At 41.0% G+C, this 17,648-nt stretch overlaps 1 protein-coding gene across 1 annotated transcript in view; it reads left to right on the top strand.

Annotated features, from left to right (window-relative positions):
- LHCGR (luteinizing hormone/choriogonadotropin receptor) overlaps window positions 1–17,648 on the top strand; it is a gene marked incomplete at both ends in the record, with an annotated part of 59,924 nt that overhangs the window by 5,054 nt on the left and 37,222 nt on the right. The window contains one exon of the mRNA XM_081100781.1: window positions 15,300–15,371. Coding sequence (XP_080956907.1) covers window positions 15,300–15,371 — 72 coding nt within the window. The remainder of the gene's footprint in view (window positions 1–15,299; window positions 15,372–17,648) is intronic.

The raw sequence follows: 17,648 nt of genomic DNA on the forward strand, positions 1-17,648 counted from the left end.
GGACCACGGGACTAGAGAAACATGAAATAAGGTTGAATGGATTTTTTTCTTATTATGCCTCTCCCCAGCTCTTTGGGGAAATTTTATTTTTAAGAGAAGATATGAAGTCATCAAAAACATCTGATTAAATTACCCAGAGGGTTGTGCAAAAAGAAAAAATCCAATATGTAGTTCTTGACTAATAAACTTTCAAAAGTCATTCTTGGACAGTTAATTAAAAGGCATTAAGTAAAAATCATGATTTGGAGTCATTTTCCCATGAAGTTTCCCCCAATGTCCTCTCCTACCCCCACCCTCCCAAACACAAACACATGTACTTGCTTCAATATCTTGTACTTACGTATATTTTTGCATATATCTCACCACAGTGTAACCATTTATTCAATGTGTGTCTCTTCTGCTACAGCATGTTTCTCAACCTCAGCACAACTGACATTTGGAGTCAGATAATCACTTGTTGTGGGGGCTGTTCTGTGCACTGTGGTATGCTTAGTAGCATCACTGGCCTCTGCCCACTAGGTGCCAGTAGCACTGCCCTCCCAAATTGTGACAACCAAAAATGACTCTAGACATTTGCCAAATAGCCCCTGGGGGTAAAATCTGCCCCTCTCCCTTTGGTTTTGAATCATTGAAGTGAGAATCAATTGAAGAGGTCTTATTCAACTCAAGATTCCCAGAATTTCTCAGGTATTATGATTAAAGTGTTTGCTGATCTACGTACATGAGGATCAAACTGAATAGAAGTTGAATAAGAACAACGAACCAATGCCAAAAGGAAACACATATTATTTAGAATGTACCATATCTAAATACCATTTAGAAATTCTCCATCCTAGACAGTGAGGAGGCAAGGGTGCTATGGGTGCTGGAGGGAGTTCTCTGTTATATCAACAATCAGGTCCAAGATTTTGCAGAGCCCTAGTCTGTCCTTTGAATAGGCCTTTGTAGACATATCAGCCTCTGAGAAGCAAGACTGGAAACATACCTATATTAATATACTCCCATCCAGATTGTTTTAATTTTTATTGTCTATTTGTTTTAACTCACTCATTAGAAGAAAAAAAAAATAATTCCCAGCCCAGGATCCATTAAAACAAAACAAAACAACCACCAAGGCAGCCTGAATTGAGACTGATGGATTTCCTGTCCAGGACACCAGGTAGAAGCCCACTAGACAGAGGGAAGCTTTCCTAACTCTTGCAGGTAAGACAGTATGTCTTATCCCTGCCTTCCCTAACACTAGCCAGACCAAAAAAACTCAGAATTCAGGAAGCTCTTATCCCACCTCCCTACCCCACAAAAAGCAAAGGCCCCAGGTAGCGGTTGATCCTGAACCTCAGTTCTGACTCAGCTCCCCCAGCTGTACCTTCAAGGCAATTCTTAAACACGCCTGTACCTATAAACAGGCTCCTTGGGGGAAGCTTTGCAAGAACCAGACTTTATTAGTTTAAAAATCATCCTTTTGGGGAATGATGGCCCCTAGTGAGATACCAAAAAACATGCAATAGAGTTCCCAAAATCTCAGTGGAAGTGTAGAGCCAAAAGGTTCACATACAGACCTTTTTGGCATTGGACCCAGCTTCCCCCCTTGGAGAGCAATAATTCTGTGGGTTTTTCTTGCCTTATTCTTTTTTATTTCAAAAAGCAGTGTCAGATTAATTCAAAGATCAAGTTCTGCTCCTTTACCCACCTCTATCTTCTTTCCAAGCCCCTCAATTTGGCTTCTTTTCATGTCTTAAGATGAGGCCTGAAATCTTTTTTTCAAAATATAATCTTCCAGAGTAGCTTTACCAGACAGAGTCTTGGCCACGTGTAACTGATCTCACACACAGGAAGCTAAAACCAATTGAGCCCCTGCAGTTGGGAGAGGCCTTGCTGCTCACGCCCAGACCCCAGAGGGCTGGCTCCAGGGGAGCATATGTGTTCTGTTCTGGCAGCTCCCCTGGGTGTGCGGAAAAATCACATTCAATGCAAATTATAGCAAGTCTCCCACCAGCTATTTTTTTAAGAAGAGAATTAAAATAATCCTTCCCACCAGGCAAGTGGGCTCTCGGACTTGGTGGGCAGCTTCTAGCAGCTTCTCTACATGGTCCTCATTTACTCCCAGCTTCTGCCTCACTGGGAGATGAAACCCCCTCCTGGCCAGCAAACCATGCACAGCTGCTCTGTGTGGCCCTGAGCCAAAGCTCTGTAATGCCACCGGAGCCAAAATCAGAATCATCCTTGACTCTAAGGAAATGAGGTGACTCCTGGGTCCCTAATTCTACCTCACGAACAACAACAGACAACACATCTGAGCTCACAGGGATAGGGATGCTCTGGTATGATAGGGTAGGGTCCAACATAGCCCCCAAGTGATCTGAATTGATTGACAGGACAAAGACCAGGCAGACCTGAGTTCTAGCACCAGGTCTCTTTTCCCTAACTTGCACTGTGGATTTGGCTACTGATAAAGCCTCTATGCCAGTATTTCTCAACCTTCTGGCCCTTTAATACAGTTCCTCATGTTGTGACCCAACCATAAAATTATTTTCGTTGCTACTTCATAATGTAATGTTGCTACTGTTATGAATTGTAATGTAAATAGCTGACATGCAGGATGGTCTTAGGCGACCCCTGTGAAAGGGCCGTTCGACTACCAAAGGGGTCTTGACCCACAGGTTGAGAACCGCTGCTCTATGCTGTCCATAAAAGGGGAGCGATGACTCCTGCCCCTGAGTGGGTGTGACTATGGGAAAGATAAACAGAACAGCAGAGCCAAAAGTACTGGGAAGTAAAGGTTTACCACAACTACAAAGTATTGTTTTAGCCATCGGATGATGCCGAGAAGACTGCATTTACTGTTCATTCTCCTAGCCCAGTGCTCGGCAAACTGTGGCTTTCGAGCCACGTGCGGCTCTTTGGCCCCCTTGCGTGTGGCTCTTCCACAAAATACCACGTGCAGGTGCACACCTACAGTGCGATTGAAACTTCGTGGCCCATGCGCAGAAGTCAGTTTTCGGCCTGGGCGAGTCTATTTTGAAGAAGTGGCATTAGAAGAAGCGGGGGGTGTTGGTCGGGCGACAGGAGATGCGGAGCAGGCGGGCCGCGGGATACGCAGCGCGGGGAGGCGCCTGCGATTCAGGCACAAGCTGAGTGAGCCAGTCAGTCAACAGTCTCATGTGCAATGGTTAGTGCTAGTCACGTCCGCAAATGGCGCGTGGGTGACAAAAGTACCTACTCGAAGCATAAAGTTATCTGTATTTTTCCAACCAGCTGCAAATCCTACAGATATTTTTGTCATCAATTTAAGAATTGTAGCCGAAACCGGTTTGGCTCAGTGGATGGAGCGTCGGCTTGCGGACTGAAAGGTCCCAGGTTCGATTCCGGTCAAGGGCATGTACCTGGGTTGCGGGCACATCCCCAGTAGGAGATGTGCAGGAGGCAGCTGATTGATGTTTCTCTCTCATCAATGTTTCTGACTCTCAATCTCTCTCCCTTCCTCTCTGTAAAAAATCAATAAAATATATTTTAAAAAAAAAAAGAATTGTAATTCTTTTGTGTTGGTGGCTTTATTATTATAAAAAGAAACATTTTTTAGGTGCCCTGTTTGAAATGGCTACAAAGAAGAAGCAAAGAAAAACGGAAGACGAAAACCATGAATTTAAAATTGAATTTAAAGTTGAATGTACCTACCTATATAGTTTAAGTTTAAAAAATTTGGCTCTCAAAAGAAATTTCAATTGTTGTACTGTTGATATTTGGCTCTGTTAACTAATGAGTTTGCTGACCACTGTCCTAGCCCATATAGGAGGATGAACAGTAAATATCTGTCTTCCAAGGGGCAAGCCTGATGGACTAGTTTTGTTCCTGGTAGGTGTTAATTAGAGAAAATGACCCACTAAGTCTCCTCAACCTTGAAGGTGAGTAAGTTAGAATCCATAAATAGCAGAGCTCATTATTGCCTGGAGTCTGATATGCTGGTCTTTTCAGCCCAGTCTGAGCTGCCTCTCAAATGCACCCCTTACACTTCATTATAGGCTGGTTCCTATTGTTTAGTTGAGCCACTCCTATCTGCTCTCAAACCCATTCTTCTTCCTTCATTTCCGTATTCTCCACCCCTAAGCCTCAGGCTAGAAACAGAGAAAGCCCTCAGGTCAGACTTGTTGACCACTCAGGAACTACATGCTGAAACCCGTCAATGTGCAGGATCCAATGACAGTCTTCAGACTGTAGGAAAGAGAGGACTACAGTTTTTAGATCACACCCGGAACAATAGAAGGTAATAAAGGCCACTATAAACAACATCTGATAGGAGTTCAGAGGAGCCTTCCCTTCTAGACACAGTAACAAAGAAACTTTGGTGGAGGTATCATCTAAGGTGTAGCTTTGTAAGCCTCATTCTCTATATGGGCAGCTGGGTTAGCGCCATTATCCCATAAGGTCAGTCCTGGCCTTTGACACCAGCTTAGAAAAGCTACTGGGGGGAAAAAAATCACTCTTGCCCTAGCCAGGTTGGCTCAGTGGATAGAGCGTCAGCCTGCAGACTGAAGGGTTCCGGGTTCGATTCCGGTCAAGGGCATATGCCTGGTGTGCAGGCTCAATCCCCATTAGGGGCATGCAGGAAGCAGCAGATCAATGATTCTCTTTCTATAGATGATAGATAGATAGATAGATAGATAGATAGATAGATAGATAGATAGATTTATAGATAGATTTAAAATCACTCTTCAAAGTCTTCTGCTCTCTCACTGACCACCAGCACAGGCCCTGTCTATGTATCGAGCATCAAGGGCACAGTGGGCCACTTCCACTGGAAACCCTGGGTAGGGCTCTGAATAAGGCTTTTCTCATTTGCAAGCACCAGAAATCACCTCTGACAAACTTAACCATAAGAGATGAATTTATGAGAAGAATAAGGAGGTAGAAGGGTGCTAGCTAGATCCAGGGAGAATCTGGCATTTTAGCAGTAAGAGATCAGGGAACTTCTTTCTAGATGCCACCTTCACAATGAATCAGCTGCAAAGACTCCTTCTGTCTGTCTGTTATAGTTTTAAATTCCCAAGAGAGAGAACCTGATTGCCTCCCCCTGCCAGGCCCCAACGCAGAAGCATAAGAGCGCAGTCAGTGAGGTGCTTGTACCCCATGCAATCAGCAATGACATGCTTCCAGAGAAGGGTCATTTTTGAGCCAGGCAACCAGAAAGCACACATGCCAGTAATTTCGGGCATGTCAAACCCATCCTCCGGCTAATTAAAATATGTGGTATATCAGTGCAACCACCTTTTACAGGCTCACTAAAAATTAAAGTAAAATAAAATAAAATGAAGAAGGTTTAGGTGTCTGGAAACAGAAGCTTGTAATCAAAGAGCTTCCTGAAGCATATCTGCAATGGCACTGCCCTGACAACATAATACTCTCTGCTTCTAAAAAATATTTTTGAGAAATCATTTCAGATGATGCAGACATCCCCCCTGGAAGAATTCATCGTGTACTTTTATTTACCAGAGTTATTCTTGTCATGTTATATTATTGCTAGGAGAATTCTAGTTTAGGGGGTAAAGATTAGATCATTTTGCTTTGTGTCTTGAGAAACCTTGAAATGGGTTTTGAGTGAGAGCCTAGATTATACCATTTTCCTCCAAGGCTTTATATTTTTAATTTAGTTGTAGCACAAATGACTTGGAAAATCCATTATCCAGGAAGCTTCTTGAACATCGTGGTTCCCATTATAATTCATAGTCACCTAGCAGCTTGGCCGGTGCTCTGCAATGGCCGTCTTAGAGGATGGTCACTCAAATTGCACTTTCAATGGCAGAGTTCCGACTGAACTTCTTTAAATCATGAGCAAATGTGGACTCTGCAGAGTGGCTCCCTAGAGTTGAAATATTTAATGGAGAGTTGTTCTTTACCATTTATTTAAAGGCTATTAGGGGAGGCCTATAAGAGATACCTGAACCCAAAAGAAAGATGCCAATTGGGTGTGGTTAGTCTTCCTCTCAGTTGTCCTATGTATAATCAGCAGATAGTCAAGTGTTTGGAACAAGTCACCGTTTTATAAGCTTAAGGATGACCTTAAGTAGAAGAGTGCATTCCAAAGTCCTGAACCCACCCTACTCCACCCCCGACAAGGAAGGCAAAAGTGGGGAAGCTTGAGTTTTTCACAGTAAGCAGCTATGAATTAAAAGTACTTACTGAGCCTTATTTTGTGCTTGACGCTGTAGCAGTATTATATAGACATTTTCTTACTTAATTTCAAAAATCTCTGGGTTATTTAGCATCATCATCATTTATAGATATAGAATGAAGTGATGATTTAAGCCCAGACAGCCTGGCTGCAGAAACTATACTCTTCACTACCCCACTGTGCTACTTCCAAAGAGAAAGCACATGCAATTGGTGGGAAGACACATTCCTTAAAGAATGTAGCACTGCCGAAACCGGTTTGGCTCAGTGGATAGAGCGTCGGCCTGCGGACTGAGGGGTCCCAGGTTCGATTCCGGTCAAGGGCATGTACCTGGGTTGCGGGCACATCCCCAGTGGGAGATGTGCAGGAGGCGGCTGATCGATGTTTCTAACTCTCTATCTCTCTCCCTTCCTCTCTGTAAAAAATCAACAAAATATATTAAAAAAAAAAAAAAGAATATAGCACTCAAGACAAACCTTTAACAAGAGTAGAATTTGACCAGCAGAGAAGTGCAGATGTGCCAGATGGTGGAGACAGTATGAATGAAGAAAGGAAAGTGAGGCAAGTTCAGGAAGCACAATAGTCTGATTTGTCTAGATAGACACTGTGTAGAAATATAATGTGTCACAGGTGTCATTTTTATTTTCTAATAGCCACATTTAAAAAGCTTTTAAAGGGTGAAATTAGTTTTAATAAAATACTTTATTTAATCCAATATGTACAAATATTATTCAACATGTAATCAACATGAAATTATTCATGAGATACTTTCCATTCTTTTTCATACTAAGTCTTCAACATCTAGTGTGTATGTTACACTTACAGTGGATCTCAGCTTGGACTGGCCATAGTTTAAGCGCTCAGTGGCCACATGTGGCCAGTGGCTGTGGTGCTGGACAGCGCAAGTTTAGTATACTAGTTATATGAGAGGAATGATGAGTGATAGGACTGACAAATGAAGTTTGAGCCTTTATTTAGAGAGCCTTGAATGCAAGGCTGAGACATCCGTAGATATCTAAGTGTGACACAGTAGGAGTTATAAGGAAGATTAATCTAGACTGGGCAGGAGAAACCCAGGGCAGGGTGAGAGGAAACCAATTTGGGGAGTGTAGTTGAGTCAAGGTGGAGGGGGAAAAAAAGGCCAAGGAGAGTGGCAGTGGGAAAGGGATAAAGGACTAGAAGCAAGATACATATGAAGGCAGAATCCACCAGAGACTGGGTGTCCAATGGTGGAACAGAAGAAATGTTCACACAGGGCTCCTGGTAAATTTCAAATGACAGTGCAGTAAACAAACAAACAAAAATCCATGTTGTTATTAAATGCTGATGAGAACCAAAGAGAGAAAGAAAACCCATTCTGGTAGAATCTGAAGCTTCATGGAGGAAGAGGAATTTGAGCTGCGTCTTTTTTTATTTTTATAGTTGAAAGTATTACGTATGTCCCCTTTTTCCCCCCATTGACCTTTTCTAACCCACCCCCACCCTCCACCTCAGGCCTTCACCACCCTATTGTCAGTGACCATGGGTTATGTATATATGCATATGAGTTCTTTGGCTGATCTCTTCCCATCTTTAATGTTAAAGCTGTGAGCACATACCCTCAAGAAGCTGAAGGCTCCATCAGAAGTCTAGGTTTTCACAGGAGAACCAGAGGATCATGTAGCAGGATGTATGAACCCCCTCCCCCCCAAAGAAAAGTACTGATGTGATTTGATTAGTGAAGGACACAGCACTGGACCAGGAATGAAGTGGCCTACGTTATAATCCAGACCTGACACTGAATTGCCAGGTAGTTTCAGGGAAGTCATTTCACTTTTCCTAACTTGTTTCTTCAACTGCAAAGTGAGGGGCTGAACCAAATCACCTGCAAGTGGACCTTTCACTCTGATCCTTTGAGCCAAATACAATACCTGCTTAAAGAAGTAGTCAAACAATAGAACTGCCTGGATGTGTTGTTTGTTTGTTTTTTAATCCTCACCCAAGGATATTTTTCCATTGATTTTTAGAGAGAGTGCAAGAGAGGGAAAGACAGAGAGAAACATCGACATGAGGAAAAACATTGATTGGTTGCCTCCTGCACGAGTCCTGACCAGGGCCTGGACCAGGGAGGAGTCTGCAGTGGAGGTACGTGCCCTTGACAGGAATTGAACTCGAGACCCTTCGGTCCACAGGCCAATGCTTTATCCACTGAGCCAAACCGACTAGGGCTACCTGGATGTATTTTTAATGTATGCCCCAAAAGTTTCTGAAGTAAAACTTAACATTTTGGATGTCCATCTATACTGACTTCATATTTCAGTTAACATTGCAGTCTCAGCTCCCTCAAGGTAAATGCTAAAGACAAGAGGCCAACAAATGAAGGCATACCAAGTAATAAAGTTACCAAATAGATCAATGCACTTGAAATCACAAAGATTTAAATCATTTGGAAAGAGAAAAGCCATTTTATATCATTCCAAGATGAAAGCAAGTTTATTGTAATTACTGAGCAGCTTTGAAAAGAATACAGAAATTCTTAAGCTTCTGTTAAATATAGAACAAGGTTTTATATTATAAATACAAAAACATTAACATTCTTTTGAATTTAAATAAGCTAATGTTCCTCCCTCCTATTTCAATGAGTTTATTAGGCAAAAAGCTTTTACCATCTCTGATTTCTCTTTTCCCTTCCCTTTGATTTTGTAGTGTTTTAAAATTCAGCGTGTGTAGCTCCATCAATAAACTAATCATCTGTAAAAGATGGATGGATGTTTGTAGCTTTCCTAAGTCAATAATATAGATGGCTTTTCTAAACAATTAGAGGGAAGTGAATAAAAATATTTCACTTCTGTCATGCTGGGCAGAAGTGAGGCACGATAGTTAGAAGCTAGGAAAATTCCTTGGCAAGTAGAATGGGGAAACTGAGACAGATGACTGATTCAAACTGGCCTCATCCAGCACCCTTAGTTACCTGCCTCCTTCTCCCACATACCACTCCCTCAAGCATTAAAGCCTTCAGAACAATGAGGTTCTTATCAGCATCAAATAATCTTCGGAACAAAGCCTCAGGTCTGTTAACAGAGTTTTAGTCCAACCAGCATAACATTTAGGCCTCAGTTGTGTTTCAGTTCCAGGCCCAGAAAAGCAGCAAAAGCAGACCAAGCATTACCACGGCTGGCATCAGGACCAGATGCAATAACCAATGACCCCCTACCCTAGGACTGACCAACCAGTAGAGATCATGACCCTGATCCTCCTCATTTTGATGAATCAGCATATTAAGGGATACACCTAGAAAGCTGATGAATATCCTATTGAGATCCTCTCCTGACACCTCCCCTAAAATTCCCGCCTTTAGAAAACAGATAAAAACCCTTAAGACAAAGGACCCAGTGTTCTCATTCTCTCTCTCTCTCTCTCTCTCTCTCTCTCTCTCTCTCTCTCTCTCCCATGTCTACTATCTTCAGGCCTGTGTCTTTGCTTTCTTTCTCTTCAGCTCTAAAGGTCTCCATGAGACTTGCAACCAGGGTAGCAGTGAGCAGGGGCAGCTCATCTTGGGCTAACCCCCTGAACCTATTTCCAAGGGCCCCCCTTTTGCCTCTGTTACTTGTTTCCTGAGTCCATGAAGCCCAGCTAGCTCACTGCTTCTGCCTCTGTGACTTTCTTTCTAAAAGGCCAATGCAGCTCTCTGAGCAGTGGGCTCAAGTCTTTCTTTTCTAGTGTACTTGTGCCTTGCTTGCTAATTAAACTTCCTCTGGCACTAGAGTTCTTGGCTCTGAATTCTTCCTTTGCTAAACTCAAGAACCGAGTACCTGATTCACTGGTAACAGAAGGAAGGTAAAAGCTCCAGCAAAGTGACCAAAGACTTCACCCAAGCTTTGAAGGCTCCAGATTGGTGCTGCATCTCTTCCCTGGCTCTTGTCTCTCTCTGCCCCTGCTCAATCTGTGGGCTTCAGAAGTGGGCCCTGCCCTGAACTGTGTACTCCAAGCTCTTAAAAACCAAAGGGAGGTGGGGAACCTGCAGTTGTTATTGGCTTTATGCATGGCCTGTCTTTAAAAGGAGAGAGTGTACCCACTGAACCATATTTCCAATTCACCTATGAAGTTTGCTATTTAAAGGAACTGTGCTTGGAATCTTTTTGTAGAAAAAAGAACCCTTTGATAAAACAAATGTCTCCCAATTGATGGGTTTTTGTAAGCAAGGATTTCCAAATCCTAGATTTCCTTGAAGGGGGACACAGAGTCCTCTTGGTTCTAAAGCTCTTCAACTAACATTATTTTGAGGGTTCATTAACAATTCAGTGGGCTGGACAGATTGTCTCCTTTGAAGGTTATCAGTCAGGAGAGAAAAAGAAGAGCGGCTCAAGGCCCAACCTTGAGTATTCAAGAGACATTAGGAACAATTAGAGAGGACCTGCAAGTTACAGAATAAGGAATCAAGACAAAAACAAGCACCAACATGCTGTGGGGGAAGCAGATATAATCCAAGGCATGCAGGCACACTCCTACTCTCCAAATATTGTTGGGCCCAGTGTAGATGATGCAGAGAAACACAGGGCTTCACCAGAGTCATAACCAATTACAAGATCTCAGAACTAGGGTGAGTGCTTTATTCCAATTCTAAGGAAGATAGGCTGACTATTTCTACTTCAACTTTATAACTGGAAGGGTGAGGAACTTGCAGGCAGGATTCTTGAGTAGATGGAGGTTCCCAAAATGATGAAACTAAGGCAACCTTTGTCTTCCAATCTAAGTATTTGTTTCAACATCTGTGTGAAAGGCACTTGGGCAAGGTGGGTTTTGGCCATGTTCCAGGTGTCACCTATGCTACATTATTCATTTAGAAATCAAAGTTTAAAACTGTACAAAGGACTGTGAAAATGTAATAAATGTAAGCAGCTACATATGGTTTCACAGCCATATTCTTCCACTGCCATCTCACTTTTCAAGAGGCAGAGAGAACGCCCCACCCTGCAAGTTCAAACTCACATTTGCCCACTAATCCTGGCTCTTTACTACTCATCTGAGATCCATAGTTTGGAAGAATGATTCTATTTGTCTGAGACAGAAAAGGCTGTCCTTCCTTTATTTTTCTTTGCTTTATGCATAGCTTTCATGCCTCTTTTGACCCTGAACAGCAGAGTCGCTGAACAGTCCTTGCCTTTTTTCCCCAGTTCTCCTTGGTTTCTGTTCTATATCTAATGATACTGATTGGCCTTCCCACAAGAGTCCCTGAAGTTCACAAAAGTCTTGGAATACATGTAGGCCTAACTGCAAAAAAGGAAGGAAGAAAAGGAGGAAGGAGGGAGGGAAGGGGAGGAGGAAACTCGATATATCAAAATAAAACTTTTTCTCTTTCCCATTTTTCTCATAGTACAGAGCATTAAGTTGATTATATTTCTTCATTCAAGTAACATTATCATTGGTCCATTCAAAGTCCCTCTCTGTTTTCAGTTATTTATCTTATCCCCTTCTCCTACTTCCTTTTGACTCACCATGGGCAACCATCCAAATGTATGTTTATATGTTTTCTTTTTAAATGTCTATGTTTGATGTGTATGTATTTTAATTCTGTACATATATATACATAAATATATATTACTGAGATATATATATATCAGTAATTTCTTACTTTTTTCTCTTATCACCATGATTCTAAGATCCACACATGATGCTCTGTGTGGATCTTAGAATCATGCTTTAGATGCTTGCTTCTCACTGCTGACCAATTAGGTAGGTGTATACTGTCCACATTTTACCATTCCCTCGCTCAGCAGAGGATACTCACGTTCCTCCAACCCACCCGACACCAACAATGCTATGAAGACAATCCTTGTACAGTTGCCCTTAAGTATCAATGTGAGAATTTTTCTGGGATGCATGTGGGAGTAGAATAGCAGTGTAATTGAGACAACCACATTGCTAAAAGTTTCTGGCTTTGTGTTAAGACTCATAGAAGCATCCATCAAAGAATAGAGCACCTTAATGGAAGTGCATTCAAATGGTCATGAATAAATCATGGGCCACGTGAACAAACACATTTAAATACAGGAGACAGACACTTGAATGCTTAGGAACTGCTGCCAATTGAAGATGCAATGGAAATAAAGACATAGCATCTCTCAAATAAAAATATAAATCAGTGGGGGGAAAAAACAGTTTTGGATTCACAGAAACACATTCTCCACATGGGTTTAAGAGAATACATCTGTTGTGAAAAGCTCAGTGCCCCTACCTCACTCAACCTCTCTCCCCATTCTCTGGCCCCAACCACAACCACAAAACTACCTGCTGTTCGCTCCGTGGCTCTTTTATGGTGGGAACTCAATCACTCTGCCTTTCCTGCTCTGTGGCATCAACATCAACTTCAAAATTTTCATCTTGCACCAGGGATTTTCCATAGTCATTGGGGACAGCCAGTGCATGATCTACTGCTTCTTTCACTCCTGTCTGACCTTTGCTCCTCATCCCTCATCCCTATATCAAACAACCTCCCTGGTCAAATCTGAGCCTAATTGCTCCTCTGAGAGCCACATCTTGTGCCCTTATGGAGGAGGAGACTGCCTGGGGAGAGGCTTCAGCCTGGGGGTTTCATTTGCATATAAATGGCTCTGAAGTGTTCAGTGGAAGCTTTTATGTAAACACTCTTCAAAATATGTTCTGCACTGCATTATCCCCAGCAATAAAGACTCTGGAATCAGAATTTGGCTGTCAGTTTTATTGATGTTGCATGGGGTACAGTAGAATACAGCTTTCTCTTCTGGAAATTTATTGACTTGGCAGTGCAGAGAGCAATAAAACTGTGTTTTTAATCAGTAAGCCAAGCGGACATGATTCCAGAAGAAATATAGGAAGCAAACATGCCATCGTAAGAAGATTTCTCCCCCACTGTCCCTATTCCTCTTGGATGCCCTGTTAAATAAGTTTGGGTATTGAACGGTGTACTTGGGGAGACTGTCTTCAGGAATAGATTCAGAGGACCAAGTTTGGTTTACTTCCTCAAGGCTATACCATCTCTAAGAGAATCTTGAATGAAAGCATTTTTCTGCAATGAAATTGCTTTGCATTAGCCCCAGAGAGGAACTGTTGGTAAGATGCTTTGCAGGAGGAATATCAAGAGTGTGACATGCCTCCTCTCAAGAAAAGCAAGGTTACAAGGCCTGTCCCACCACTGTGCTCACTGAAAGAGAGGGCATTACCTGGGTAGATGTCCAAAGGAAATGAAATCGCTATCTCAAAGTGATATCTGCACTCTCATGTTCACTGCAGCATTATTTATAACAGCCAAGATAAGGAAACAACCTAAATGTCCTTTGACAGATGAATAGATAGAAAATATAACAATGTGATATATATAAACACACACACACACACACACACACATACACACACACAAAGGAATAGTTTTCAACCATAAAAAAAAGAGAGAAGAAAAGCTACCTTTGTGACAGTATGGAGTGAACCTGGAGGGCATTATGCTAACTGAAATAAGCTGGACAGAGAAAGACAAATATTGCATGGCATCACTTATATGTAGACTCTAAAAAAAATTTGTTAAAGCTGATTCATAGAAACAGGGAATAGAATGATTGCCATGGCCTGAGAGAAAAAAATGTAGAGGTCAAGGGTACAAACTATTAGTTATAAGTTCTGAGGATCTAATGTACAGCATGGTGACTACAGTTAATAATACTGTATTGTATACTTGAAAGTTGCTGTGAGTACATCTTAATTTAAGTGTTCTCACCACAACAAAAGTTAACTATTCATAATATATGTGTATATATCAAATCATCATGTTGAACGCCTTAAATATATATAAGTATGTTTGTCAAGTATTCCTCAATAAAATTGGGGGGCAGGGGAAGAAACAAAAAGAGTGGATTGGGAATCACATACTTTGGCCCAATATTGCCAGTGGGAAGAAAATTTGGTCTCAATCTGCTTAGTCCTGTTACCTTGTTCAAATTACTTAATATCTTTGTGATCCAGTTTCTTCTGCTATTAAAGGGGAATATCTATTCACTCCATTGTTGAGTAGCTATAACAAGGTTATAGGTTGGTGTGCATCACTCACACAGCACCTTATACCAGCAGCAAGTCTCTCTGGAACTGTAAGACATTTCACTGACTCAAATCTGCTCATCATGGAGCTTTTCTGTCCCAGCAGCTAAGGCAGTCTCTGATGCATAGATAATAAAAAGCAAGGCAGCACCTCCCACCTCTGTTATCATTGTCATGATATTCTTGTCCCACCTGAAATGTCCTGCTCCATGCCCCTTCTCTCTGCCAGTCCTAGTGCTAAAATTTTGAATCACTGTAGGTGCTTGATAAATGTTGAACATTCATCCCTACCTGGCTGATGCTTTCTTCTGAGTTATCATAACTCCAAGTTCCTTTATCACTTGTACATCGTCTTGTTCTAGTTTTTGCTGTTGCTGAGTAATCATTCTATTCTCAACTGTTATGTAATGCATAATTTTTATCTCAATTCAAGAACACTTAGATTGTTCCTCAGGATATAAGTGAGTGCCTGAAGGAAATGTGCTATATAGATGTTCCCCAAAAATGGCATGTGATGCCCGTGTGATTTAACCATATTAGCAAGTGCTCTTGGGATAATAAGCTGCCTGGAGAAGATGGGACATGTTCTTACTAGATCTTCCCTTCTCCTGTCTGCCTAATTTTCAGTTGTATTTTTACCATTTGTTTCTCCACTCTACCCAAGAAAGCTTCTTTTCCACCCTCCCAACCAAACTTATAGGACCACTTTAGAACTATGTATTAACTATTTACTTGGTGCGAAGCCCTGTCCTTCACATGGGTTATCTTATTTTAGTTTTATAGATGAAGAAACTGAAACAGAGGGCTTAAATAACATGATCAGGATCACATAGCCAGGTAGTAAGAGAGTGAGGATTTGAACCTGATGTGTCTGATCCCAAAGTTCAGATTTTAACCAAAAAATTACACACTGTTTGATATAGACCAGCAATAATTCATGACACATCTCTTTATGGATATAAGTTAGAATTCCCAACCTAAATTCAGTTGTTGAGAGCTCTGTAGTCACACACACACATTTTATTCATGAACTTAAAAGGCACCCAATCTTAAAGTTTAAATTCTTGGCTTTCCTTTTTTTCTTTTCTAGATCACTCACCTATCTCCCTATCAAAGTAATTCCATCTCAAGCTTTCAGAGGACTTAATGAGGTCATAAAAATGTAAGTAAGATACTGCATATCAAAAGACATTTATAATTGGAATAATAAATTTTTCCAAGGGAAAGCATAGTTGAAAGGGGATCATTTTTCTAGGAGAGAAACTATATTTTGGGAAACCTAGTACTTTTATCTTATTAATACAAATAATATCTAGGAACCTTTGAAGAGAGGTATGCTTTTCAAGAGTCATTAAAATCTAGATAATTAACCTTGCTTCAGTGAACTGAATGTATTTTGATAAGTGATGATAAACTTCTCAAGTAGAAAAGATGATAGATTGGAAGTTTATTGTGCATGGAAAGATAATCTTTGTATCTAAAATATAATAAGCAATGACAAAAACACAATACTTATAGCCTTATTGATCAGAGGTATTTATCAAAGTGTAGACAGCCTGAAAAGGCAGTGTGATCTCACATTTGTTCAGATGTAACTTTAATCCTTTGCCCTGGGTCTCAGCTTCTATGGTCCAAGACTCCACACATGGAGAGAGAACTCTCTCAGTACTCCAGGATTCCCGTATCCTCCTTAATGTTAGTCTGAGTCAAAAGACCTAAGGGGCCTTTTCTGATTTTTAACAATCCACTGGGCTTTCAAAGCAATTCCAGCTCCTTGAGGAACTTCTGACTCTCATTAGGATATTAGCGTAAAAATAATTCCTTAAGAATTAGTGCATATTATGAGAAATTCACTGCAGGTTACAGAAATGTCAGTTTGCTTGAGCCTAATTCTTCTCTTCTGCTCTCACATTTACATGGTGAGTTCTGAGAACTTTCAATGCATTGAGACCTCCTGGTAAAAAAAAAAAAAAAAAAAAAGGCAGCCACAGTTAAATAAGCAAACCATTAGGTAGGAATGAGATGAATCAGCCCAAGAATGATCCATTACTGTGTTCATAAAAGGCATTAACTGCCCTAGGCTCAGCCTTTCTGTGTGCTAAAGCTCTCATCAAATCTGAAGCCTTCAATGAATGTTAACCTTAAAAAACACGCAAATGTACAATTTGTGAATTTGAGACATTTTTCTTAGCTGGCAGTAAATGGTAGCTTATGTTGGGATTTTAGAATAACATTGACATTACCTACATGCTTGGAGGTGGTATATGGCAAAACTGTTTCCTTTACTTTTGTGTCTTTTTTTAAAAAAATCAATTCATTCATTAATCTATCCATTCATTCATTCCCAATGTGCCAAGCATTATGATACCACCAGGGTTCAGAAGTCAATGGGACATACTCTCTGTCCTCAGTTTGCTAACAGAGAAAAACAGTCAAAGAAATAGACAGTCACAACCAGAAAGATACTATGTGCATGAGGTGACCACCTTGCTTTTGCCTCAGGACAGGATTTGGGGATAGGGAAAGAGTTATGAAACAACGAATTCAACCCAAATGAAAACCTCACTAAAATGATGAAGTTGGGAACCCAGATAGCCTGATCCTGATTGAAACATTCCTATAAACAGTAAGTGCCTCTGGTGCAGCCACTCTGGAAAACAGCATGGAGAATACTCAAAAAATTAAAAATGGAACATCCTTATGACCCAGTGATTCCACTTTTGGGTATATATCCTAAAAAACCCAAAACACTGCCAAACCAGTTTGGCTCAGTGGATAGAGCGTCAGACTGTGGACTGAAGGGTCCCAGGTTCAATTCCGGTCAAGGGCATGTATCTTGGCTGCAGCCACATCCTCACTGGGGGGGCGTGCAGGAGGCAACTGATTGATCTCTCTCATCAATGTTTCTAACTCTCTATACCTCTCCCTTCTTCTCTGTAAAAAATCAATAAAATATATATTTTTTAAAAAACCAAAACACTAATTAGGAAGCATATATGCACCCCTATGTTCATTGCTGCATTATTTACAATGGTGAAGATATGGAAGTAAACCAAGTGCCCACCACCAGATGAGTGGATAAAAAAGCTATGGTACATTACACAATGGAATGTTATTTGGTCATAAAAGAGAATGAAATCTTACCATTTGCAAAAGCATGGAAGAACCTGGAGGATATTGTGTTACATAAAATAAATCAGCCAGAAAAAACAAATACCACATGATTTCACATATATGTGGAATCTAAGAACAAAATAAATGAACAAACAAAACTGAAACAAACTCATAGATACAGAGAATAGACTTATAGTTGCCAAAGAAGAGGGAGTTCAGGGACTGGGTGAAAAAAGTGAAGGGATTAAGGAATACAAATTGGTAGTTACAAAACAATCATGGGAATGTAAACTACAGCAAAGGGAATATAATCAATAATACTGTA

The sequence above is a fragment of the Myotis nattereri genome (assembly GCF_964212035.1).
Source record: "Myotis nattereri genome assembly, chromosome: 10".
In the NCBI taxonomy this organism is placed as follows: Eukaryota; Metazoa; Chordata; class Mammalia; order Chiroptera; family Vespertilionidae; genus Myotis; species Myotis nattereri.